General features: G+C 37.1%; 1 protein-coding gene across 6 annotated transcripts in view; it reads left to right on the top strand.

The window, feature by feature from the left end:
- Positions 1 to 27895, top strand: part of Pds5b (PDS5 cohesin associated factor B) — a 152903-nt gene that overhangs the window by 88507 nt on the left and 36501 nt on the right. For all 6 annotated transcript variants that reach the window (XM_038345932.2, XM_038345930.2, XM_038345933.2 and 3 more), the window contains exons 14-20: positions 528 to 609; positions 2728 to 2776; positions 5069 to 5208; positions 8016 to 8131; positions 13464 to 13569; positions 18927 to 19087; positions 25718 to 25841. In XM_038345932.2, coding sequence (XP_038201860.1) covers positions 528 to 609; positions 2728 to 2776; positions 5069 to 5208; positions 8016 to 8131; positions 13464 to 13569; positions 18927 to 19087; positions 25718 to 25841 — 778 coding nt within the window. The remainder of the gene's footprint in view (positions 1 to 527; positions 610 to 2727; positions 2777 to 5068; positions 5209 to 8015; positions 8132 to 13463; positions 13570 to 18926; positions 19088 to 25717; positions 25842 to 27895) is intronic.

Below are 27895 nucleotides of genomic sequence, written 5' to 3'. Positions count from 1 at the left end.
GTTTCATTAGAAATATGTGGTGCTAAAGCTCTTAACAATGTAGTTATCAGGAAGACATATTCATAACAATAGATAATTTCAACTTGAAGTTTACATGTAATGGAATAAATAATTCACAGACACATGTACCCTTTTTCTCATGGGTCTTATCCTTCAGCTTCCCTTAGATTACCATCACCTATTACAAGACAGAACTTGGTCAGGTCTTCATTTATTTATTAGGTTTATATTTCTTTATTCTTCTCAGTCTTACTTCTTTAAGTAGGACTTAAAGCTTTAAGTAGGACATTAAGCTCCATTTAATCTATCTTTATACAAACAAAGTCAAATGAGCATCACAAATCCCTGCCTAATGGCCTTGCTGCTACTATCCCATTTGAGTCTTTGCCCTTGGGTTGCCAGTTATTTAATCTGTGAATTTTACATCATTTCTCCTGTCTTGTTTTTACCTCCCCCTCTTTTATTAGAATTGTTTGATTATCCTGAAACAACTTTTATCCTGTTTTCTATGTTTTTGTGTTTTTCAGAGCATTAAATGAAATGTGGAAATGTCAAAATTTACTCCGACACCAAGTAAAAGATTTGCTTGATTTAATTAAACAACCTAAAGTAAGTTAAATTTTAAAGAAATAATTTTGAGAAAGTTTGTATAATTACCATAATTAAGCTTAATATCTTTATATGCTTACTTAGAATAAATATTCTGGTAATACCACATAATAACTGTGTGGTATTCTGTGTGTGTGTATAGGCTTGAGAACAGTCTCAAGTGGTTTTCCTCAGTAATGTGTATGTTTTGTTTTTTGTGAGCCTTGTTTTGATTTGAGGCAGGGTCTCTGACTGATCTGGAAATTGCCTGGTAGCTTGCTGGCCATTGAGCCCTGTATCTACTTGTCACCACCTCCCACCGGGCGAACTGTGTGTGCCACTATGCCTAGCTTGTTGTGTGGGTTCTGTAAATCAGATGCACTTCTGATACTTGTGTGTGGGTTCTGTAAATCAGATGTCGTTCTGGTACTGGTTGTGTGGGTTCTGTAAATCAGATGCAGGTTCTGGTACTTGTTGTGTGGGTTCTGTAAATCAGATGCCGTTCTGGTACTTGTTGTGTGGGTTCTGTAAATCAGATGCTGTTCTGGTACTGGTTGTGTGGGTTCTGTAAATCAGATGCAGTTCTGGTACTGGTTGTGTGTGTTCTGTAAATCAGATGCAGGTTCTGGTACTTGTTGTGTGGGTTCTGTAAATCAGATGCAGTTCTGGTACTTGTTGTGTGGGTTCTATAAATCAGATGCAGGTTCTGGTACTTGTTGTGTGGGTTCTGTAAATCAGATGCCGTTCTGGTACTTGTTGTGTGGGTTCTGTAAATCAGATGCCGTTCTGGTACTGGTTGTGTGGGTTCTGTAAATCAGATGCCGTTCTGGTACTTGTTGTGTGGGTTCTGTAAATCAGATGCTGTTCTGGTACTGGTTGTGTGGGTTCTGTAAATCAGATGCTGTTCTGGTACTGGTTGTGTGGGTTCTGTAAATCAGATGCAGGTTCTGGTACTTGTGTGGGTTCTATAAACAGATGCCGTTCTGGTACTGGTTGTGTGGGTTCTGTAAATCAGATGCAGGTTCTGGTGCCTGCACAGCAAGTGGTTTGCTAACTGAAGTGTCTTTCCAGTCCCTGAAATTGTGCTATTCACTCAGTAAATACATGTTTTATTTAGGGGCATTTAGAATGATTCTAAAACCCCTCTCTTTTTGAAAATTGTTTTTTTAAAAACTTCTGTGATATGAAGTTTTTTTGTTTTGTTTTGTTTTTATGAGACAGGATTCCTCTGTATCTATCATCTCTGTCTATTCTAGAACTTGCTCCCTCAGTAAGCCAGGCTGACCTTGAACTCACAGAGATCCACCTGCTTCTGCCTTCAGAGTACTGGGATCAAAGACATGTGCCACTGCTGCCACAGCCACTAGGACCATTTTGTTTTTTTAAGACAGGGTCTTACTATGAAGCCTTTGTTGGCTTGAAACTTGACCTGTAGATTGGGCTGGTTTGGAACACACAGATATCTGCCCTCAGCCTACTGAGTGCTGGGATTAAAGGCATGCACTACTATGCCTGGTACCTTTTTATTGAATGTAATTTAACCTTTTTTCTATGGTCATTGAGTATATTGAACCTGTTGGGATCTATTTTCTTCAATAATAGACAACTTAAACTTTACTTTAGTGGCTTCTGCTGTCAGTAGGTATGGGTTTCAGTGTTATAGTGCTGGAAGACAGCATACTTCCTTCAGCCAGAAGCCTCTGGAAGTTCTTCTCTTTGTTATCTAACTTTTTATTCATTTACCTGGTGAGTAAATGTGCAAAAGCTTTACTGAAGTATGGAGTGTTCTTATATTCACATGGATAGATAGCATTAGTCTGGATTTTAGAAACCATTGAGTATTACTAGGATCCAGGCAGTATGTTAGGAGCTTAGATGAGGTGTTAAGTGACTCATTTGCAAACAAACATGCCTGCTTTTGAGACTCCCACTATGGTGCTGCTCTTTTCTGCCCATTGATTGAAACTTAGCATCATCACATGGCTTTTGTATTTTTCACTCCTCCCATTTAACTAGGATTTAAAAATAGCTAAAGAAAGATACAGCCATGGGGACCATGTGGGTCTGGAGAGTTGTTGAAAGTGCCTGTGGATTCTTCTTAGGGAATTTTAATTGTACGTTTTTGTATGTGATTTACAGACAGATGCCAGTGTGAAGGCCATATTTTCTAAAGTGATGGTTATTACAAGTAAGTTGTTTTAAATCTTTTTTAAAGTTTAAAAGTTAATTGAAGGTTTTATGTAATTATGTTAGATTGTGGTAATCTAAGAAATTATTAGTGTTTTTGTTTGTTATATACCAGACAATTTAATTCTTTTTCTCTTCGATTTTCATTTGTTCTGTGTGCTATCCAGAATTTAAATTTTTCTTTAGTGCCTTACATGAGAAAGCTTGAGAAATAATATATACATTTATTTTTGAGACTTATTACACGAGATTGTTAACTTTAAGTCTGTGCCTTGTTTCCTACTCTCTTGTCAGTCTCTGGCATTAATTGCTTTTCCCCTCACCTCAGTGGTCATTGTGTATTGACAATAATCGGGAACACCTGGTAGAGTGGTTGTACTATACTTGGCAATAATGAAGAGGTCGTGGGCTGAGCTAAATACTGCAACTGCATTAGAATTAACACCAAGACACTAAAGAAAACTGACTGTGTCTTGTTGCTCACTTCAATCCCCCATTTTCAAGAAAGCATTCAGAACTAGGTCTCATTGAGAGTAGAGCAGCCTCAGCCAGCCCTTTTTTGTAGCTCAGCAGCTTCCATGCTTGTCCTCTGCAGTTGGCTGTGGGTGCTGTCCTCTGGAGAACCTCACTCTCTGTTGTCTTTCTATTTTTTTAGTATCTATCAAAAAACGAAAGTCTTTTTTAGATTCTGTTTCCAGGAATGCTAGTATCCAGAAGTTGTTAATAGAGTGAGAGGGGAAAAAATAAAGGATTCCTATGCATTTTGCTGGGCAAAGGTGGCACACATCTTTAATTCCACTACTCGAGAGGCAGAGGCAGGCGGATCTCTGTGAGTTCAAGGCCAGCCTGGTCTACAAGAACTAGTTCTAGGACAGGCTCCAAAGGTACAGAGAAACCCCATATCGAAAAACTAAAATAAAATGCTGGCCGTGCGGTGGTGGTGCACACCTTTAATCTCAGCACTATAAGAGCTAGTTCCAGGACAGGCTCCAGAAGCTACAGAGAAACCCTGTCTTGAAAAAAATAAAATAAAATGCTGATTTTTTTTTTGGGGGGGGGGGGTGCTTTTTTCTCTGTCACAATCCTTTATTTTTCTAAAGAATAAGTCTTAATATGGTGCCTAACTATGATAAAGGGGCTCTTAAGTGACCATTTCTAAAATTAACAACACTATTAAATCTTTAGTACTTTCAAATTCTAGTGAATTGCTAATAATCTTTGGAACATAGTAAAGTTCTACACTAGAACTTTTCAAAAACCTTGTCCCCAGGTGCTGTCTGCCTAAATTTTACTGTTATGCAGATAATTGTCTTTTATAAGTCATCATGTTTATTTATTTTTGAGACAGGATCTTACCATATAGCCCTGACTAGCCTGAAATCACATTGTAGACCAGACTGGCCTTGAACTCAGAAATTCACCTGCCTCTGCCTCTCAATTGTTGGGGTTAAAAGTTTGTGCCACCAAGCCAGATTTCCCTTTATTCTAATTTTTTCTTGTATATAGAGACATGAAAAGGTTATATATCAAATGTTTATTATGACGAGTACAGTTTGGTATTCTTACCACAGGCAGTGATTAGTCATTTTTCTAAGACTTAAGGATTTTCAGAATTGTATGTTAATTTGAAGGATAAATTTACTGTTGTCACATTTAATATATTTATAGTTTCTTTTACTTGTTAGCCTAGTCTAGTTTTCTCTAAGCAATTTTTTTCTAATGCTGGTTAAGGTCAGCATTTCCTTAGCTGTAGGGGATATGAGGCACATGTTAGAAGAGTGCTGGGGTGTTTTCTATAGAGAGTGACCCTTTCTTGCCAGTAGGACATAACCTAGTAGTCACACAGGGATATTCTGCCCAGTGTCTGTCGGTATCACATGCTGCATGTCTGTATGGACAAACGGTGCACAAGGAGACACAGAATATGTCCCCTCTTAGGGACTTCTGCAGGACAGTGTAAGCAGCATCTTAAAGAACAGGTGGTTCTACTTGGGTTGACACTTAGTGTCTTCAAATACTATAACGGGCTCCTTATAAAGAGCTTGTCCTCCCCCTGCAAGCAGATCTTCACTTGGATACTTTTTCATATTTTCTCCAAAGCAGATTTTTCTCCCAAATTTTATTATATAGATAAAATATATAAAAATATATAAAAATAAATGTATAGATGATGCTTCACAATTTAAACTAAGGGCAGTTTGTAGATAAGGACTGTTAATAGAATTACAAAATAGAAAGTACTTTTCTTTGAAAAATTAGTTTGAGACATTATGAAACTTTATTTTATTTTAAGGAAATTTGCCAGATCCCGGTAAGGCGCAGGATTTCATGAAGAAATTCACACAAGTGTTGGAAGATGATGAGAAAATACGGAAACAGCTGGAAATCCTTGTTAGCCCCACATGCTCCTGCAAGCAGGCTGAAGGCTGTGTGGTAAGGGGGAGGATGGGGAGCACCTGTGTGGAGACATGTGCAGGATTCTCTCAGTGTATCTGTTTTATCTTTATAAAAGGAATTTATGTTTATTTCAATTTAGAAAATGTTAAATAAAAATTCAGCTAAATTACAGTCCTTCTGCAGGGTGAGTTGCCATCAATATTTCATATATGTCCTTTCAAAATGAAATCATGTTATATATGAATTTTATATGTTTCATTTTTGTTAGGTTTGTGTCCCGTCTACCCCTTCCCCCCCCGAGACAGGGTTTCTCTGTGTATTAGCCCTGACTGTCCTGGACTTTACTTTGTAGCTCAGGCTAGCCTCAAACTCACAGAGATCCACCTGCTTCTGCCTCCCAAGTACTGGGATTAAAGGTGTGCGCCACCACATCCCACTTATTCATTTTTTTATCATGTATTTCATAGTTCATAGCATGCTATTCATGTGCATTGTAGCTTACTGAATACTAACATTCTGGAGCTTTTCCATTTCTTTCTTTTGCAGTGAGGTCTTGCTGCCCAGATTAGGCTTGAATGCACACTCCTGCCTTAGTTTCCTAAAGAACAGAGGCTTTAGTTTCATGCCTGTCAGGGACCAGCCTCGACAAAAACATCTCTTGCCAGGGTAGGGGCATTGGGATTTAGAATATAAGGAAAGAATATGAAGATGGGAAAATAATAAAATGGAAAAAGAGAATAGTACTGGGAGGGAGTTCCAGTGAATACTGATATCTCTCACATTTAATTTTCAATTACTTAAAATACCCTGACCCAATGAGGTATGATTAAGATAAAAAACTGCATTAACATGATACAAGGAAATGAATAGACCAATTGAAGGTTTCAGGCTACATTCATAGTTAAACATTCTGTTGCTAGAACAAAACAAGTCATGCTCACACCCTTGACCAAAACATTCTGTAGGCAAACCACTCCCTTGGTGAAACCCAGTGTTATCTCCATAAGAGAACTGGAATTTAGTTGAATCCTTAGACTTTTGTTTCAGGTAGAAACATAGCAACTTCTCTCTTCCTGAAATACAAGGGCTGGCTATTAGCTACACCTGTTGACAATAACCTTGAGAGAGCAGAACTCTCTAATCTGAATCTAGGTGGACCTTTATTTGAGGTAGAAACACAATAACCTTGAAGCAACAGAGGTTACCTCTAATTCTCTGACCTATGGTCAAGGTGGAAATAGGCTCACATTTTTGGGCCTCCACATATACTTATACCTCTGGCTCCTCCATGTAACACCTTCATAGCTGAATATTTTTACACATCGTGATTACTACACATTTTTAGAAGTCTAATCACATGGGTTTAAATGTACATTTTTAATGTGTTTAACATGTATTTCTCAGTCACAATGTTGTCCACTCATTGTTAGAAACAAAGCACAAGTAAAACTAAACATAGTTATTTTGATAGGAATTGTATTTTTTATTTGCCTAGTTTCTGATCACCTTTCTCCAAGTTTTTTAAATCATTTGTATTTCTTTTCTGAGTTGAATGTTTATAATCTTTACCTATTTTTATAGAATATTTTTCTTTATCTTGTAACTGGTTAGTTTGTGATATGTCATTTTAGGTTGCAATTCATTTTCTGTCAGTTATATTTTGCCCTTTGTTTGGTTTGTGATGTTCCTTTTATATTATGATTTCTATTTTTGCCTAGCCATGGATAATTGTATATGGCTCTTGGGTTTTGCTTTTGGTGTCTTGATCATAAAATTTCATTTGATTGCAAGTTACAACAGTTAGTGTTAATTATCAGCTTGATCCGTAATATGGTCTCTGGGCATATATGCGAGGAATTATCTTGATTATTTGAGGTAGGAAGATGTACCCGTTTGTGGGTGGTGCCTTCCCTTGTCAGGGCACCCTGAAAGATGGGGGAAGAGCTGAGCACTAGTGTGCATGCATTCATTGTTCTCTGTTCCTTATATGGATGTGATCTGACCAGTTCCTTCCAGCTCAGTTGTGTCCTTTGATGTGATTAGCTATAACTTGGGAACTGTTAGCCAAAATAAATTCTCTCCCCCTTAAGTTGTTTTTGTTAGGGTATTTTATCATAACAGGAAAAGACACTAAGACATGTTACAAATATTTATTCAAATATTTATTAGTGTTTTGCACTCATTTATTGATACATTTTGAAAAAGATGATTTTTGGTTCGTTCCCCAGGTAGGCTGAATGAGAATCTGCAGAATGACGTCTAGGAATTTAATTAAATTCTCTTTGTTAATTTTGCTTGCTGCTTTGTCTCTCCACCTCCGATTTTACTCTTATATTTTTATTCTTTTGAACTTTGTTCATTTTTTGAGACAGGATTTGGAGCCTGTCCTGGAACTTGCTCTATAGAACAGGCAGGCTGGCCTTGAGCTCACAGAAATCCTCTAAATGCTGGGATTAAAAGCATGCACGTGCACCCCCACTGCCTGGCTTTTTGTAATTTATGACATGAGATAGAAATCAAACCTTGTTTTTACTCAAAATATCTGTTCAGTTTTTTTCATTGTTATATCGGATAATGTACATCTTATTTGCTTGTTAATAATAATGTACATCTTTGCTTAGAATGTTAATAATAATGTACATCATTGCTTAAAATGTTAATAATTATAATAATTTACATCTTAATTTACTTAGAATGTATCCAGTGCTTTGTTTTTGTTACTTAGTTTCTCTAAATTTGTGTTTTCCAGCACCAGCACTACAGAATGTTGTAGGTTCTTAACATTTTGAAGTTATTTTATGTTTGAATATATTTTTGTAATTATTTACAAATCTGCATTTCAGCGTGAAATAACTAAGAAGCTGGGCAACCCTAAACAACCTACAAATCCTTTCTTGGAAATGATCAAGTTTCTCTTGGAGAGAATAGCACCTGTACACATAGATACTGAGTCTATCAGGTATTTGTCCTTAAAAATGTTAAGGTTTCTTAGTATTTCCCAGTCATGCATTTCATAGGTCAGTGGCAGTCAGCAAACCAGCTGCTTATCTGTATTGTGCAGTCATATACACTGGATTTGTGGGTACAGCTTGTGTTCATTCATGTTCAGATGGGCTGCATTTCTTGCTTCGCATTTTGCTTTCACTTTATTACTTTACTTCAGAGAGCTCAAAAGGCTATCTCTGGGAAGTAGTATTTTACCTAAGAAGGGAGCATAGGTAAAATTTTGCTTTTACAAATAGGGGAGAAAGAGTATTATAGGCATTGAGACTGTCATGAGACAGACTAACTGGATAGGGAAATGGGTGTTTGGAAAGTGACATTGTAGGCTAGAGAGGCCTGAGTGCTGTGCCTGGGGTCAGAGAGGAACTGCTGTTGACACTGAGCTTTGGGGCTCGTGGTTTACTCTTTCAGTCTCTGGGAACCACAGACTTAGCTGGGGAGTGCAGGAGAGGAAAGGAGCTTTCTCAAGGCTCTGTTCTGGTAGTCTGTGAATAGATGCTAGTATGATGGGCAAGAAAGAACATATTGAGGAATACTTCCTGGCCACACATAAGAGGTAAGTAGTCAGGATACAAGGTTCAAGTCCAAATAATGATTTCTGATACCTTGAAAAGACTATAAAGGGCTTTTTGTCTTATCTGAAGTAGATGAGAAACAACATGTAGTTATTATTTGAACATGATGAGAAATTTCTTTTTTCTTTCCTCCCCTTTCTGTCTTATCTTTATTTAGATAGGTTCTTGTGTAACTCAAGTTGTCCTTGAATTCACCCTGTACATGGGGGTGACCATGAACTCCTTATACTTCTGTTTCTACCTTTCAAGTGCTGGGATCACCAGAGTAAGCCACCATACATGGCTACATTTTTAATAAAAAAAATCAAATCACATTGATAAAATGAAATCATGAGAGTTAACTGGTATGCTGAAATTAAATAGAAAATGAAAAATATTGTGGACAGACATGCAAACCTTTTTCCAGTAGGGAAATCAGAGCAAGATAAGAAGACCAAGTTGTTGCAGGATTCTAAAACTTAAAAAATGGTGAAATTTTTAACAAGTATGGTGTTGTCAGAGGCTGTTCTTTCTTTCCTGGTCACTCAGACTATATTATTTGTAATACTGTTTGGCCAATAACTTAAGTGTATTTCTAACTAGCTCTTATATCCTAAATTTATCCATCTCCATTAATCCGTATATCACCACGAGGTTGTAGCGTTCCAGGAAAGTTTCTGTGGGCTCCAGTGAAGATAATCTGTCGGGGGGAGGGCACAGGCGCTACATTGCTTCTCACTGACTCCACCTTCTTTCTCCCAGCATTCAGTTTAGTTTTCTCCGCCTAGCTCTGTTCTGCCCTTCTATAGGCCCAAAGCAGTTTCTTTATTAGTCAGTGGTAATCATAGCATACAGAGGGGAATCCTACATCACCTTCCCTTTTCTGTCTAAATGAAAAGGAAGGTTTTAATTTTAACATAGTAAAATTACATATAACAAAACAGTTATCAAGCAAGAATTATAGTTACGATATTTATATCTAATTTATCTTTTATCATAACTAAGGAAAATATAACTATTCTTCAAGTCCATCAAAGACCCCAGAAGAATGTAATATTACCTAAGTTGACAGAAAGTGCATTTTAAGCAACTTTCAAAACTCTAGAATTGACAGAGACATCTTGCTCCCTAGACAGTCACTCAAAGTTCTTCTGTATCGTTGGGGCATCATCTTCAGCCTACAGGTCCATAGTGTCTGGCAGACTTTTCCATGAAGCAAGAAATTTCAAAGGCAGTTCCACCTATGGTGGCAGTTTGCCAGTCGCTTTCTTCTGTGTCCTGCAGAATGTCTGGCAGACTCTTTCATGAAGCAGGAACCCCGAAGGACTGTCTTATCTTTAGGCAAATTTAGCAGTCATTTTTCTGTGGGTCCTGCATGTCCAGTTCATATAGCATACCATAAAGCAGTCCAGGCAAGAACAGTTTCTTGCCCAAATGGCTAGCATACTCCATGAAGTAGATTGGTGCTGCCAGGAGCAGATGAGTCTCATTGTCACAAAAAGTCCTAAGTTCTTAAAACATATTCCGAAGGTCTCTAAGACTTGAAGAATACCTATCTAACTGAAATATATCTCTATATATTTGGGAAACCTAATGTGATACAAGCTTGACAATTGTAGATGACTCTCTATTAACCTATATTTCTTAATTATGCATTACATTTTTAAATCAGCTGCACAAATATAATACTTGAATCGAGCAGAAATATATGTGTACACACACAACAACAACAAGATAGATCTTAAATTTGTAACAATAAACCAAGATCCATACCAGTGCAAAGTAGTCATCTCTATATCCGTAAGGTATATACTATGAGCTGACAGACTGAGGACCAAGTGCAGGCCCTTGTTTCAAATTTAGCCAGCAGTCAGGAATTTAGAGTAATCCAGAAGGTTTGTTAGAGCATAAATAGAAAAAGAAGTAACCGTTTCTGCTTATAGTATATATGGGAGAATTGTAAATAGTGGAGCTAAACAGTGGAATGGAAGCCGCCTTACAGGTATGGGACGATGGCTAGGATGTTAAATTCGACTCAGGAAGTGACTGCAGAGCCTCCGAAGAGAGACTGTGTTAGTCCCTTGGGCAGTCAGACTCTGGTCAGTGCCTTTTCAGTCTCTGCAGTCTATAGATGGGTGAATGTTAGGTTGTACCTTGAAGTGTTTTTTATTACAACTGATGAACATTTCCAAATGAGAAAAAAATTTTTCCCCTAAATGGTTAATTGCCTTTCTTTAGGAAATTTTCCTGTGGGTACCTAAGAGAAACATTTTTGTTTTGTTAATTGATTACAGGGATGATAAGGCTAAGATCCCAACATTATCTGCTAAATCTAAAATTAATTACACACTTGTATTTGGTTTTTTCCTTTTGGTTTTTTATTTTTCTTTTTCACTTTGCTATATTAAGTAGTTTTATTTTCTATGTTTAGTGTAATATATAGGCATCAGGTTTTTATTGTACGTGATAGCTGTATATATTAGCTTAATCATTATTGAAAAAAGGGATTCATTCACATTTGGTTTGAAGTGTTTCCTTGTTGTTGGACAAATTCTTGTATGTTTTGCGTGGACCCGTGTTGATTTTCCTGAAGTTTTTTGGGCAGATTGGTCTCACAAAGGAAGCTTTTCGCTCCTTTTCCCTACATGTTTGGCAGCAGACATATATTTGTCTTCCAGATGGGCAGGAGTGTACATGGATTCAGATTGTTCTTTTCCCCAAGGACATGGGGATTCGGTTTGTGACTTGTATTCCTAGTTATTTTGTGTATTTTGTCTTCTCAGTGTTAGTACATTTTCCCTCTGTGCTTTTTAGTTGACTTTTGCTGTCAGAGAAAATCAATGTTGTTCTAAGAGCTTTGTTCTTATCACCTTGCTGAATTCTCTTGTTAATTTCTTAGGCTAACATACCAAGTGTATTTCATTATATATGTTATACTTGTCATTTGTTCCTTACTGAATACTTAAGTAGCTTTGAAAATAGTTTACCAGTTTGTCATTTTTCTGGCCAACATGTCCTCTAGACTGTGTGTGATTAACTTTTGTTCTGCTGCTGCTATCGTCTTCTGAGTTCCGGTTCTTAGTGGCCCCAAAGAAGGAACTACATTTTCTGTTGCAAAACGAGCAGCGGGCTGCGTTCCTGCTGGGATCCCGGGTCCCCGGCTAGTTTACACCCAAAATAATTACACGGAAACTGTATTTATTTAAACACTGCCTGGACCATTAGTTCTAACCTCTTATTGGCTAACTCTTACATCTTAACTAACCCATTTCTAATAATCTGTACGCCACCACGAGGTCGTGGCTTACCGGCATGAGTCTAGCCAGCGTCCGTCTTGGGAAGGGGAATCATGGCGTCTGACTCATTGCCTTCTTCCCAGCATCCTGTTCTGTCTACTCCACCTATCTAAATTCTGCCCTATCAAAAAGCCAAGGCAGTTTCTTTATTAACCAATGAAAATAACACATAGACAAATGACCCTCCTACATCAATTTTATGTCATGACTTCCTTTGCAGTCCTTGTTGGATGATACTGTTAATGTGTGTGTTCACTTTTTTGTGGTCTTCCTACTCATTGTTATAGAAGAAAATAGAAGTTAAATTTTTTAATGTTCCTATTGTACAGAAGACTCTTGGTACTGTTGGGAATAAGAGTTAGGTTGGAGATTTTCATTAGGGTAATTGGAGATATGAGAATAAGTAAAACTCATTTTATGGAAACGGAAACTTAGAAAAATAATAAATGGAAACACTTGACAGAAATAAATGTTTTTAATGTATACATGTTTGTAAATGTGTATGTGCATAGAGTGGTACAGATACAAAGACCCACATTTGGAGGTCCAGGACAACTGTAGGTCTTTCCTACTGTGCAGATCTTGTAAATCAAGCTCAGGTCATCAGGCTAGGGCCCATAAACCCTGAGCCATCTTGTTAGCCAGAAATAGACTTTGTAGGTAAGAAAATTATAAACTCCTGTAGGTAAGAAAATTTTAAACTCTTGTTAGAGAGACAGATATTCTTCATTCCTTGTTTGGTACTTAATTTGAGCATAAAATATTTTTTGAAGATCAGCTTGAACAAAATATTTCAAGAAGCCTTGCACAACAAAATTTTATTTGGTATGTTTTATGTCCATACTGTTACTTTATTACTTGATCGTTGTTAAAAGAACAACAACCCAGTGATGTCAATGATTCCTTTAAATCACTGTCAGTGAATTGCTAATATTTATTTACAGTAAGATAAGCCTGTCTCTAACGCTGGAAAACATTCCTAGTCTTTGTCTGGTGTTCTCTTTTACAAGGTTTGGTACATCATTTACAATTTTAGCAGCAGGTCTGTGGTTTCTGACTCTTGGATCTTTGTCTGACACAAATCCTTATTACATTTTTAGAGTACTTACTGCTGTCCTTTGATTGACATGTATTTTAGACAAAAAAAATCATTCATATGTTTGACGCTAGGTCTTCTCTGGAAAAGACACTAATAAAGGTACAGGTGTCATTCAGAAAGGGCCAATAAAGTAACTTTGTTTTGATTTGAATGGGTAAAGGGAAAGAACTGATTCTGAAAAGATATTTTCTATAATTTGTTTGGCAATAATGTTTGGTTAACAGTCATATAAAATATTATGCAGTGTGTAGTTATTTAATATTTAGGGACTTTACTCAGATACTGCTAGTGTATTACACTTGAAAGAAATAATCCTTTCGTTTTCTTGTCATACTTTAGTGCTCTTATCAAGCAAGTAAATAAGTCAATAGATGGAACAGCAGACGATGAAGATGAGGGTGTCCCAACTGATCAAGCTATTAGAGCAGGCCTTGAGCTGCTGAAGGTAAACACTTTCTAAACTTGTTTGTGATTAGACATCTGGGGGTTTTTGCTGTTGCATTTGTTTATTTTGTATGTGCTTGTGTGTGCCTGTGTGGGCTTGTGTTTTAAAAACAGGGCCTCACTGCATGTATCTCTGGCTGATTCAGAACTTGCAATGTAGACACAGGGATCTGCTTAACTTGCTTTCCAAATTCTGCTTGTTCTTAAGGTTTGCTTCTGAAAGATTCTTGTTTTTTTTTTTTTTAAAGATTTATTTATTTATTATGCATACAATGTTCTGTTAGCATATATACACCAGAAGAGGGTACCAGATCTCATTATAGATGGTTGTGAGCCACCATTGTGGGTGCTGGGAATTGAACTCAGGACCTCTGGAAGAGCAGCTAGTGCTCTTAATCTCTGAGCCATCTCTCCAGCCCCCGGATTCTTGGTTTTCAAAAAAGTAATAATTTAGAAATTTCTCCCTGTTTCCTGCTTTCATTGGTCATCACACTTCTTATTAGTCTAGGAGAGTGAGGACCTATTAATGAGGAGGGGCTACTCTGATACAGAGTGAGTCTTTTGATGACTATGCACACATGTCACTTCATTGTTGACAGCCAAGTTCTTAAAGCCTTTTCATAAACACTAGTTTTCAAATTTCCTTTTAATTAGCTATGTTTACTTAATATACAGTTTTATTTAGTTTAAATCCATGCTGATTGTTCTGTTTTTGTTTTCCTCATTAAAGATAAGCAGTTTTCAATGATTCCCTCCCCCACTTTCTTTTCTGGTTTCTTTGGAGACAGGGTTTCTCTGTGTAATCCTGGCCGTTCTGGAATTCACTTCATAGACCAGGCTAGCCTTGAACTCAACAGAGATCTGCCTGCTTCTCCCTCCCCAGAGCTGTAACTAAAGGTGTGTGCCACCAGGCCTGGCAGTAACAAAATTTTTAAGTGTTGGTTTTCAGCTGTTACTGAGTGGTTGGGGTATTAATTGCCGCTGATTGCTTCCTCCCATGTTATAGATATTTTGTTAATATCTGACAGAAGGGATACATCATACCACACATTATCTTTTAGTGCATACTGGCTCCTAGCTAAAACAATATATGTGAAATGGTGACTGCTCTACTTCAGTGTATCATAACATTGCTGTTTTCTTATTGTTGGCTTTTTAGATTTTATTCTTAGAAACAGTACTAAAGTAAATATTTTTGTGTAATGTCTTTTTTTAAAAAACCTAAAGTCATTACTGGGTTCAGGAGAATAAGACCTTTGAAATTGAAATACACACATACAATTAAAACTTTTTTTAAAAGATTTATTTATTATATATAGTGTTCTGCATGCATGTATGCCTGTGGGCCAGAAGAGGGCACCAGATCTCATTTTAGATGGTTGTGAGCCACCATGTGGTTGCTGGGAATTGAACTCAGGACCTCCGGAAGAGCAGCCAGTGCTCTTAACTGCTGAACCATCTCTCCAGCCCCAATTAAAACTTTTAGAGACAGAATTTTTCTTTCGCATAAATTTTTATGTCCACAGAGAAATTGTATATAAAACATTTTTCATATCATTTTGCAGAGAATTTGTTTCTATATGCCATTTATTGTGTGTGAAGGTACCAGTTTTTTTTAATGTTCACAGGCATATCATGCTGCAGTTTTAGAAATTGTGCTAATCTGCTTAGTACAGGCAGTATTGTATGTAATTTCTGCAATGTTACTACCTTCTGTACATTAACAATTTCTGTTTCCCATTCATTTCTCATTCTTTTTCATATCTACTGATACCCAGTCTTTTCTTTTAAAATTTGATTTTAATGAACCTTTTTAAATTTTTCTTTGCTTTTTTATGGGAAATACTTGATGAATAAAAGCTATTATAATTAGGTTTTAAACTGTGGCATCACAAGTAATACTTGTGAAAAGTAAGTAGAATGTTATTTGGTCAGTTTTTCTCACTTTGACAAAGTATCTAAGAAGTATCTAAGAAGGTAAATTGAGGGAAGGACCATCCTGGCTAGTGATTTCTCAGACCTTCATCCACAGTCACTTGGTTCTATTTGTCTCTTGGCCTGTGGTGAGGCAAGACTGTCATGGCAGGGGTTACCTTGTTTGTAGACTGGAGAGATGTTTACTTTGTAGCACTTGAGAAACTCAGATAAAAGGGTATGGGGACAAGATATATACACTTCCAAGTCACTCTTAGCTGTAAATTCAACAGTGAATTAATCCATTGGGGAAGTTAGAATCCTCATGATCCAATTAGGTTTCACATACTCATCATCTTGTAACTAAACTCTTAATACAGGAGCCTTTTGGAGGCACTTTTAGATTTAAACTCTATTATTCTACCCTGGCTTCTAAAGCTCATGTTCATCTCATATTGCAGAATGTGTTTTCCATTTCCATGGAACTTCAAGGTTTTTGCAGTTTCCTTGTTTTTAAACACTTCAACTTCAAAATGTTTGAGAGTCAAGGCACATCTTTGCTGAGAGTACCTGTTAAAACTCAGAAACAAATTGCATGTTCTCAATGTGCACAAGGTATAAATGTCTGTCTGTTTCCAAAGGGAGGAATGGGTATATTGAAAGGAGAGATTGGACTGAAACAAGATCAGATCCTAGCAAGGCAAACTCTGAATCTTGGAGTTCTATGTTCAGCATCTGTGGCACACAGTATGAGCTTCAAAGGACTTTGGGCTGCCCTCTCCTATACCTTTTCTTGCTGTAGAACTTACAGTCATTCTTATGGGCTCATTCTGTGAATTGTCTAGAATTTTCCTCAGCAGACATTCTGTGGTCTGGCATCTCTGACTTCCTAAGGTCTTTGGTACGGCAGCCCAGGGTTCACTCTCAGGGGGCTTCCTTGAGGGAATCTGATGCTGCTTTTAAATCTGCAGGGAAATTTCCTTAACTTCACAACAGTTGCATTTTGCATATCTGAAAAATTACATGAGAGATGCCCAAGTTTGCCACCAGATCAAGCAGGAACTGAGCATACTTTGACTATGTCTGTAGCATTTTGTTGGGAAATGATTTCTGGGGAAACTACTACTTATATGAGCAGGGCATGTTAGAATTCTTTTGCTAAAGCCTTTCAAGTGCATGTTCTTGAGTCTGGGCTGGGGATCTGGTTATCCCTCAAGGCAACTTTGCTGTTGCTCCGAAGCAACATATTTGGCTTCTTTTTACCATCTTTTCAGTTGCCAAACCTTCAACACACCTGTCCCTTATAGATTTGTAAACTGCAGATTTTTTTTACATCCTTTGTTTTATCTTTTTGTGCTTTGTTTTTGCTATAAAGATGACTAAAAGCAGTTAGTAATCTCATGCTAAATTCCAAATACCAAATTATCTCTACATTTTTTCTACCATCACTTTTAAATATACCCTCACACACATTCTTGGGGCACCAAAAAAACCAGACAAGTTGCCAGACTTTAACGTGGCTGCCTGTCTCTAGCCCAGTTCCCAGTAGAACCCTTGGTCAGACCTATAGTCCTTACTGTTACTGTCAGCATCTGTTCTTTCAAGCTCCCACTGGAGTCTCAGTAAATTCCAGGTGAGGCATTCTAGCCTTTTTCTAGCTAGTTTTCACAAACTTTTCCAATTCTTCCCATAAATTAGCTTCAAAGGTTTCTGAACCTCCTGATCAGATGTGTTCATAGTAATGGTGCTCCTTTTCAGTACTTATTTTCTGTTTTTGCCAGCCTTTTATCACTGTTAAAAATTTCCCCGAGATAGAGTCGGAGATTTCACTCCATGGTCATTTGTCTTTATTGTTTCTAGGCCTGTGGTGGATAGAAATATAATAGAAGGGATACGGAGTAGATTACAGCACCTTATCTTATGGCAGCCAGCAGCAGCGTCACAGTAGTTAAAACCTTCACAGGCCAGTTACCTAAATTTTATATTTAAGCCATATGAAACCATAAACTATGTTTACTCAAATTACATTGAGTATTCAAAATGCTATATTAGTTTCCTGAGTGATTTTTATTCCTACAATCAAATCTGTCATATATTTCCCTGAAATTTCTATTTATTTTATTAAAGTTTTAGCTTGCTTATTTGCATCTTTGTATATATCTCTAAATAACATTTAGTTTGATTATTTTTAAATCTTTAAAATATGACACTGTATAGTATTTTTGTTATTTAGTATTTTTACATTCTGTATTTGAATTCCATTATTCTACATTTTTAATCCTATAATGGGACTAAGATGGCTCAGTGGATGAAATGCTTGCCCTGTAAGCAGGAGGACCTGAGTGTGGATCCCCAGGCTGGTGGACATGTGTCTTCAGTTCAGTGTGTGAGAGTCTCCACCTGCTGAAATTGTGAGCTCCAGATTCAGTGGGAGAAGCAGAGGTGGAGAGTGATAGGAAAAGATAGCCCAGTGGCCACCACACACTCACAGACAGATGCTCCCATATATGTGCACCCCTCACACTGATGTCCAAAGGTTTTTTATTTTAATTTAAGCACAGTTAAATTATTTTGAACGGATTTATGAAGGAGTGTTTGATATGATTTTCTTGTACTAGATACGTGGTTTTCTCGGGATTATTGCTTATCTATTGCCTGGTTTTGTTTGTTTTTAGACAGGTCTTACTGTGTAGACCTGGCTGGCTTCAAACTCATAGATCTCCCTGCCTCCTGAATGCTGAGATCAAATATCTGCAGCAGTAGGCCCAGCTCAATTGCAGGTTTTTGTTTGTTAGTTTTTGTTTTAGGGACAAGGTCTCATGTAACCTAGGATGGCCTTATGTTGCAGATAGTTGAGGTTTGCTGTCTTATGCTCATATATGCCTCCCTGATGATGGGATTATAGGCAAGCATCACCAATTTTGGTTCTGTGCAGTGTGGGGGAATCAAACCCAGGCCTGTGTTCTTGCCAGACATGTACTCTCCCCAGTTGAGCTACATGTTGTTGCCTTATTTAAAGTCTGTTACTGTCTGTGTCAAGGTTCTTGTTGCTTTATCTTTTTGTTTGATGATTTTCCCTACTGCTTTTGCAATGCTGATTTGGTTATTGTACTTATAGTGCATTTTTTGATCAGGTAAGTACACATTTCCTAATTTACTTAAAAAAAAACTTACCTAGTTTCTTCCAATGGTTTAGAAAAAAAGTGATGCCTTATTGTATTTCTTATATATCTCCTTTTCTCCTACCCTCATGCCCTTCCCCTGAAAAAAAAAAAAGATCAGTAAAAGTCCGAATTGACTAGAAATATATTGATATTACATATAAGAACATAACATAGTCAGTCTTGAATTGATTATTGATTAGTATGATTTCTAATGTGTACTTTAGGTATATATTAAAAACATGAAAAGATTTTGCAGATAATGTTTATAAACCCTTTGTAGGTACTTTCTTTTACACATCCCATCTCATTTCATTCTGCTGAAACATTTGAATCCCTTCTGGCTTGTCTGAAAATGGATGATGAAAAGGTGGCAGAAGCTGCCCTGCAAATTTTCAAAAATACAGGGAGCAAAATTGAAGAGGATTTTCCACACATCAGATCGTGAGTTGAGCTTTTTCTAATAAATACTTTGGATATACTGTTTCTTGAGTTCTATAGTAATTGAGTTTAGAGGAAAGTTGTTGTATGATAATTATATTATGCTGTAACTTCTTTCGTGTGTGGTGGGGGGGGCAGAGTTTTGAGACAGGGTTTCTCTGTGGCTTTGGAGCCTGTCCTGGAACTCAATCTGTAGACTAGGCTGGCCTCGAACTCACAGAGATCCACCTGCCTCTGCCTCCTGAATGCTGGGATTAAAGGCATGTGCCACTACCAGCCGGATAGACTTCTTTCTTGTGAGAAAGTATTGGTTGATATTTTAGATTTGTAAGATAGAAGACAAGCATGGTACATCTTTACAATGCTTCAGTGTTGCTTAAAGACTTAAAAACCATTTGGTAAAGAACCATTTGTTTCTCGTGTACAATAGCACAGAGTGGATAGTTCACATGGATCTAAGGTACAATAAGAAATTTCAGAGGGGCTAATTTGTGCGTGTGTGCGTGTGTGTGTCTGTCTGTGTGTGTCTTTGTGTGTGTGTGTCTGTATATGTGTATACGCCTTGCAAGCTCACGTGTGTGTGTGTGTGTGTGTGTGTGTGTGTGTCTGTATATGTGTGCCTGACACATGGGTAGGTCAGGGGACAAGTCTCAGGAGAGTCAGTTGTCTTCTTCCATGTGGGATCCACAAGAAATGAACTTAGATCATCTCATGTGCACTGTAAGTGCTTTTATCCACCAAGTAATCTTGCTGGCCAGTGTTCTCTTAGACTAAGGGTGCTCCATCACTCTTATGACAGGGCACTTCGTATGGGCAAGGAGAAGAACATGGAATATTCATCTTTATGGTGGTTTAGTGTTTCAGTGCTCTAGTATTTCCAACAATGGGAAATTGATAGGCTGTAGAGAATTTCTATAAAGTACTAGCAATGTTCAAGATTCTATAATCTCCCGATAGCATCTGTCTTCATTCTTTCTGTCATCACTTGCTTCTTGTCCAACTTTCTCCCCAGTTTCTAGAGAGACAATCCCACATATGGACCTTATGTTGCAGGTGATTTGGTTTCACGTCTGGCCGAGAACTGCCCTTCCAGGGAACTGTGGTCAGGGTTTGTTGCTTCTTCAGAATTGCCTCTGGTTTTTCTTCTCAGTCCACATTAAGCTAACTTTTAGAGGAATGTGTAACTTTTGCTCTTCTGTTCTGGTCATCTGAACTGAAGTGAATGAAGAAAACATTGGTAAATAGAACAAAGGTATTATTTCAGTGGTAATCCAAACCTACCCAAATTGGGGGCTGGCAAGACAGGGATGAGGCAGTGGTGAGAGCATTGGCTGTTCTTGTAGAGGACCTGAGTTTGGTTCCTAGCACCCACATGTTGTTCACAGCCATCTGTAACTCTAGTTTCAGGAAGTCTGACACCCTCTCCATGGGCACTAGGCATGCACATGTTATACATACAAACATGCAAACAGTCATACACATAAAATAAATCTAAAAGCAAAAATCCTACCAAAATTGTATAATGGTAGTCTTTTTGGTAAGAGTAAGGAGCACAAGTGTTTGGAACTGTCTTGCTAACTTGAGTTCATGATATATGTTTCTCTATGGGATGATGTTCTTGCTAGACAAATCAGATCATAGAGAAGAGTGACTTTTCATATGGGCTGTATGTAACTATATATCATGTGTTGTATATTCACCTGGTAGTCTATCTCAGTTGAACTGACTGCTATTCAACAGAATGTGGTTATTTATCTAAGTGAGGAATCTGATATCCAGACAGGCAAATAGTTGTAGGTCATAGCTAGCAAGTAGCAAATGCGTGATTTGAATTTAGGCTTGATTCTATTATCCATGGAACTGTACCCCTTTGGGCATAATTTCTATTTTCTTATTTCTTTTTCTTCCTGACCTTTTTAGTTAGCATGCAAGATAATGGTTCTCATCATACAACACATACACATATATTTATGACATATTTGCATCTCCTATCCTTTTACCTTGTTATATTTGCCCATTCCATAACATAAAATCATTTTTTTCCCACTGAACTCTTGTTGACCATCTTGGCTATTGTGAGTAGTGTAGCAGTAACATGAATTTGTAGATACTTCTATAGCATACTTAAGCTTTCTTCTGCTATGTACCCAGGAGAAGTACAACAGGATCACTTGGTAGTTCTAGTTTAGTTTTGTGAGAAAACTGCTTACTGATTTCCTTACTGAACCCTTCAAGTTCACATTGCCACCAGCCATGTGTAAGGTTCCATTTATCAGATATCCTAAGTAGCTCTTATTTCTTAATGAGCCAGAATCTTGGTGTGTCTTAGTTAGGGTTCTGTTGCAGTGAAGAGACACCATGACTACTGTGTCTCTTATAAAAGAAATACATTTAAATGGTGCTGGCTTACATATTAGAGGTTTAGCTCATTATCATCATGTGTGACATGGTGGTGTGCAAGCCAACATGGTGCTGGAGAAGCAGCTCAGAGTCCTACATCTTGATTCGTTGGCAACAGGAAGTGGTCCTTCTCACTGGACTTGGCTTAGAACCTGCCCCACATTGACATACTTCCTCCAACAAAACCACACCTACACCAACAAGGCCACACCTTCTAATAGTGCTATTCCCTTTGGAAGCCATTTTCTCTCAAACCATAGTGTAGTTTTACTTTGCATTTTTCTGGTGGCTGAGTGGGTTGAATACTTTTCCAAGCATTTTTTTCTTAGTTTGGTCTATTCCATTAATTTGTTCATCACTGGTTCATTTGGGAGATAGCAGTGTTTGTTTGTTTGTTTGTTTGTTTGGAATTTTAAGTTCTGGGATACTTTATAAATTCTAGATACCAGTTTCCCATCAGATACATAGCTGGTATTTTCCCCCTGTTCTGTATACAATTGCTGTTCTTTCCTTTGTTGGACATTAGGTTTTAAATATTTTACAATCCCATTTCTTGATTCTTGGGATTATTTCCTGAGCTACAGACTATGCCTGTATCCTGAAGCTTCCCTCTAGAATTTTCAGAATCTTGTCTTTAATCCAAATTTGTTCAGAGTGAGATTTTTCAGCATGCTGAGGAGATCCAGTTTTTCCTGTACCAGTTGAGGCTGATCTTTCTCAATGTATGTATGCTTTTCTCACCTTCATCAAAATTTAGGGGCTGTGTTTATCTTTTGAGACATTCTCTCATGACTACATTTCGCTTCAAGTTTGTTTTATTACTTTTCTGAATAGTGATGCCAATCTGATTAGCTTCCATTCACTCTTGAGCCTGCGAATGTCATTGAAGCATGTTTCTTTGATTCAGCAGATAGCTGGGTCTTGTTTTATTTATTGTTCACTCCGCTAGTCTTTTAATTGCAGAGTTAACAACATTTGCATTTGGTTAGTGAGAGAGGTTTGCTAATTCCTGAACGTTTTACATTATTTTTCTTGTTGGTTGGATTAGTTCATTCCTTTATTTCTTCCCTACAGTAATATTAGTGTGTTGAGGGCTCATATTGTTGAGCATAATAGATTTCTTCCCAGGTCTTCTCTCTTCATCTTTTCCTCACATGAAATTGATTTCCTCTGCTGTCTTGACTGAGACTGTTTTTTTTTTCTCTGTGCATGGTTTTCCTCTTGGGCTTTTTGTAGTATTATTGTGTGAGTTTTTCTTGAGACATGTGAATGTTTATCTGTTTACTTCAGGTAGAATTATCAATGACAAACAGAAAAAAATCTACCCACGTTTAACTTGGTGAACCATTGAGTTTATTGGGTTATCTATAGGGTTGTGGGTGAGAGGATATTTATAGGAGCTCCAGTGATTCAAAGGCAGTTACATCGCCAAAGCCATCCTGAGAGACTGCTGATAAAGTATGCCTGGAGCTTCCTGCCCTCCTGCCTGTAGTGCCACTAGGGAGATTCCCCATAATGTTTCCTGCATTTGCAGCCCTGTGGCGGTCTCTCAGGAGTGTAAATCTGACCTCACTGAGCCTGGTGGGTTTCATTAGTTTCTTGATCTTATAAGGAAGAAAGGTTTCAGTTCTGTGAAAACAGCAGCACTACAGCTGGGTTGGTGATAAGGTGTTGCTTTAGTTCAAGTTTGTTTTGGAAAGTCCTTATCTCCTGATCAAATTTGAAAGATACCTTTGCTGGATCTAGGAACCTGATTGGCAGTAAAATACATGAATCTGCTCCCCTGGCCTTCAGCAATTTTTGTCGGGTGGCCTGTTAGAATTCCTGTGTGTTTGTATTTGTGGGTTGATGTTTCCTCCTATAGCTTTAAATGTATTAACTTTGTTTTACACTTTCTGTGTCTTGATTGTGATGTGTTCTGGAGAAGTTCTTCTCTGGTCATGTCTATTTGGCGTTTTAAATCCCTCTTGTACTTGGATGCTCATTTTGGTAGGTTTGGGAAATAGTCTAAAATTTTATTGAATAGACTCTCTCTGCCTTTTTTTTTTTTTTTCTTTTTTCTCTTTTTTGGTTTTTCGAGACAGGGTTTCCCTGTAGTTTCTAGAGCCTGTCCTGGAGCTAGCTCTTGTAGACCTTTTTATTGACTTCTGCATGGATCCTTACCTTGGCATCTTGATCATATCTGAGTGTTCTCGGAACTTGTCAGGATCATATATTTACTTGTTTTCCTTTTAATACCTGCATGTAGTATTTCCTGGCCTTGTCACAGTCTCAGCTGTTCTTTGGTCTTTTTGGTCTAGTCTAGTGGTTGATGTTTCTGCTGCATTTTTTCTTTAAATCTGATTCCTGAACTTTTCATTTCCTTCATTTCTAAACCTCTCCCTCCTGCCCAGAATTATAGTTTCCTTTTTGACTTTCTCTTCCATATTACTGGCATTCTTACCCATTTTGCTGGCTTTCTCACTGTGCTGCTGGCTTTTCTTTTCCATATCCCCCCCCACTGATTTCATAACTTCATTCATCATCTTCTATCCTCTTTAAAATCACTGATCATTTCTACAAATAAACTTTGGACTTCTTCATCCAGCACGTTACCCGTTTTAATGTCCTTGAGTTCAGTGAAGGGGTTATGATTTTTTGAGGATTTTTGTCTTTTTTATGTTTCCTGTGTTGCTGAGTTGTGACTGACATGTTATTTTGGCTCTCTTGTAACCTGGGGATCTACTTAGTGAACAGCTTGCTCCCTAAGGCTCATTTCCTAACACTCCTCAGAGAAGACAAAGCAAACTGCTATTTTAGCAACTAGATCAAATTAAATTAGATACAGAAAGATGTAAAATAATTAAGTGCCACTAATAGATTATCAATGACATAAACTGAAAATGGCACAAATGATATAAAATGTGCAATGGGGCTAAATTGTTTAAGCAAATGTAGATTAGCAATCGAGTGGATTAAGGAAGGAGCCAGGTAAAGGGGGCAAAATGAACTCATTGGTATTTTTGTAGACTTTCTTCTCATTTTGCTTTATTTGGACATTTTTGTCTTAATTTATCTTTTGCTTATGTATTTTAGCTTCTGTTTGTGTGTGTGTTGCTTGTTTTTTAAAGAAAGAAAAAACATAAAATTGGATGGGAATGACATGATCAAAAAAGGAAAGTGGGCAGTAATGTTGTGAAGGTGAAGAGGAAGGAACAAGAGATTATTAAGCAGAACAAAGGAAAGAAGATTGCTCAGTAATGAAAAATACTATGCATGTTAAGTCTAAGAAAGGAAATAGAAAGTAAAAAATAGTCTAAAATTTCAATTTAAGAATAGTAAAATCAAGTCAAATAGTACGGGGAATAAAGATGAAAAAAGGGAGAAGACATTACCAACAGTGAAAAACTGTAAACATGTAGATAAATATTAAAAGGGGAAAAATATAAAGTCCAAAAAAAGCCTTTTTAAATATGAAGTAAGATAACACTAAAAAGTATATTAAAATAAGAAATACAGAGGGGGCAAAATCCCAAAATATGTTTGAATGGCTTCTTCAATTATGGGATGTCCACCAGAGCCGTCTTCACTGGTCACACTTAGTTTGTAGTCTGTGGGCTGAGCAGATTATTCCAATCGAGACTGGAGTTGGTAAACATAACGGTAACTGATATATCTAGCTTGGATATTATTTCCTAAGTGCAGTGCTCCAGCCATCAGCTATGTTTTAGCTTGTCAGTGTCTGGTCCCTCTTTCCTACGTGAACACGGTTGTGCTGTTCACTTGAGCAAGGACAACTTATCAGTGACTATACCATTTACATCCTTGTCAACTATTTACTAACTGCCTATGGCTACTTGGGAAGGCCTTCTGAGAGTTGTCCCTTCCCGCCACCCCATAGAATGTTGATAGACTCAGTCTTATGCAGGTAACCACCCCTAACTGCTGTGGTTTCATGGGTGTAACAGATGTATTTGACAGACTCCTTCTATCCCTTTTGCTCCCTCCTGCAGTGTTCACTGAGCCTTGGAGAGGATGATCTAGATGTCCTGTTTAAGACTGAGCACTCAACAGTCCCTTGTTTGACAAATTACGAATTTCTATATTAACTGTTCCTTTACACACAGAAGCTTCTCTGACCTTGGTTGACGTAGTACTAATCTGTGGGTATAAACATAAATTACCTTTTTTAAAAAAAAAAATAAAATAAAATTGCGCTTTTCTTTCCTGTTTTTTGTTTGTTTGTTTTTTTAGAGCCTTGCTTCCTGTATTGCATCACAAATCCAAAAAAGGACCACCTCGCCAGGCCAAATATGCCATCCACTGTATTCATGCCATATTTTCTAGTAAAGAGACCCAGTTTGCACAGATATTTGAGGTAATGAAAAAATTTAATTCATATAAATACTGATTTTGCAGAATATTCTCAATTAGAGTTGTTTTATATTGTGTATTATCAGGATTTGAATTAGTAAAGCCAACATCAGCAGTAAAGATAGGAAAACTGGTTTTCCATAGGTTTAAGGCTACTGTAGGTTCAGAAGTCAAATACTGCATGATACAGTTTGATTCTGCTGTAGGAATTGGTGTTTGGAGCCTTCATTGAGTGATTTTGTTGTTGTTGTTTATCATCATAGTCAATGGCAGTAGTAATGAGCTTACTCTGTGAGTTTACAAGTTTAGTAGTTTGGATTCTAAATGTAAATTGATCCTAATTGGTAAAGTAAACAAGTAAAGTAAAGACTGAGCTAACCATACTAACATGAAGTGTGTTTTTAATGTTTTATACTATTTTCTCTACATGTTAATTTTCACCTTGAGAAGGTGTTCTATTGCGGCTAACTATGCAAATAGTCTTTAACATTATTATTAAAACAGAAGCTAGCAGAAAAAGACTGTAAGAAATGATTTATAATTTTATGTCTGGAGCTTTGAATGGAAGTCAGAGGATACTTAACCTTCTACCATAAATATTTTGACATTTTATCTCTGTGGTATAAACTTTTATGATTATTTTATCATATTTTCATGTCATATTAAAATACCTGAATAGATTATGTTCTGCATCTTCCAAATAGCACCTTCGTTTCTGTGGCAGGTAACTTACCTTCATATGTATACATTTGGGGATGGCTGTTTTTATTTATAAAGATGACTACATTAACTAGTGTTGATTATAGGAAAATTTTGTTTTTATTGATCTATCTTTTTTTTTTCTTTAATGATGGTCACTCTGAGACTAATACTGATATAACTTGGCTTTGTAAAGATTCTCACTATGTTGCTCTTATCATAATGTGGAAGGTTTGCTGGCTTTCTGAGAAATATTTCCTAGTGGTCACTAGTCTTTTTGCAGTTGCCAGTACTCCATGATCTGGCCAATAATTTTCCTTTTTTTCAAAAATAATATCATTGATGTATTGTGGAAAATTATCAACTAGCAGTAATAATAATTAAAAACATATTTATGCAACCATGTATTGTTTATAGTGTGACCAGCAGAGTGATACTTAGGTATGGACACAGTAGAAATATTGAGGGAAATGACCTGGAATAGCAAAAGGTCAAGTTATCAAATGTTCTTGTTGTTCTTGCTGAAATCTCATATTGCCCTTGTGTGTTGGAAAATCATAGTTTTTATTGCTTGTCAAGTTGATGTACAGTGTTAGAACATAGAACCCTCATTTGCCTTTTGTGTATGTGTTCCTTTGTGTTTATGTGTGTGCATATGTGTGCGCCATGCTTGTAGAGATCAGAGGTCAACACTGCATGTCATCCTCAATTGCTTTGCACCATGACTTTTGAAATAGGGTCTCTCATTGAATCTGGAGCTCATTCATTCAGCTATACTAACTTTCCACATAACCTCAGGGCTGCTCCTGTCTGCCCTTACAGCGTTGGAATCACAGATGATCTCAGCCTTTTTATTTATATAGTGTTGATGGTCCATATTCAGTTGTTGATGCTTATGCGTTAAGCACTTTGCCAACTGAACCAGTAAGCCCTCATATTTTCATTAAAATGAAGCATTGGTATTCTGATAAGTACCCTCTTTCCAATATAGCCAGCTTTTACTTTCCGCGGATGCCATATGTTGTCGCTAATTACTTTTCTAGAGATATTTTATTCATACACAAGTAAGGCTGTAACAAACACACATTTTGTTGTCTTCCTCCTTAACGCTTAAATGATGGCATATGTAATTTAGTATCTCTTCTGATTTTCCTGTTTCTAAGGTTTAACAACACTCTTCAGTTATCATTCTAAGTGAGTGTGACATTCTTTTATTGTAATAAGATAGTAATGGTTTGGTTTTACATCAGATGAAATATAATCTTGTTATAGAATTTAGTATTTGATGTTATGATTTTCAAAACACCCAAAATTCAGTTAACTATACATAGAAAAAATTTGTTTCACTACTGAAAATTC

The sequence above is a fragment of the Arvicola amphibius genome, chromosome 10 (assembly GCF_903992535.2).
Source record: "Arvicola amphibius chromosome 10, mArvAmp1.2, whole genome shotgun sequence".
NCBI lineage: Eukaryota > Metazoa > Chordata > Mammalia > Rodentia > Cricetidae > Arvicola > Arvicola amphibius.
Note: the sequence above shows the minus strand (reverse complement) of the source record. Positions and strands in the feature narration are given on the sequence as shown.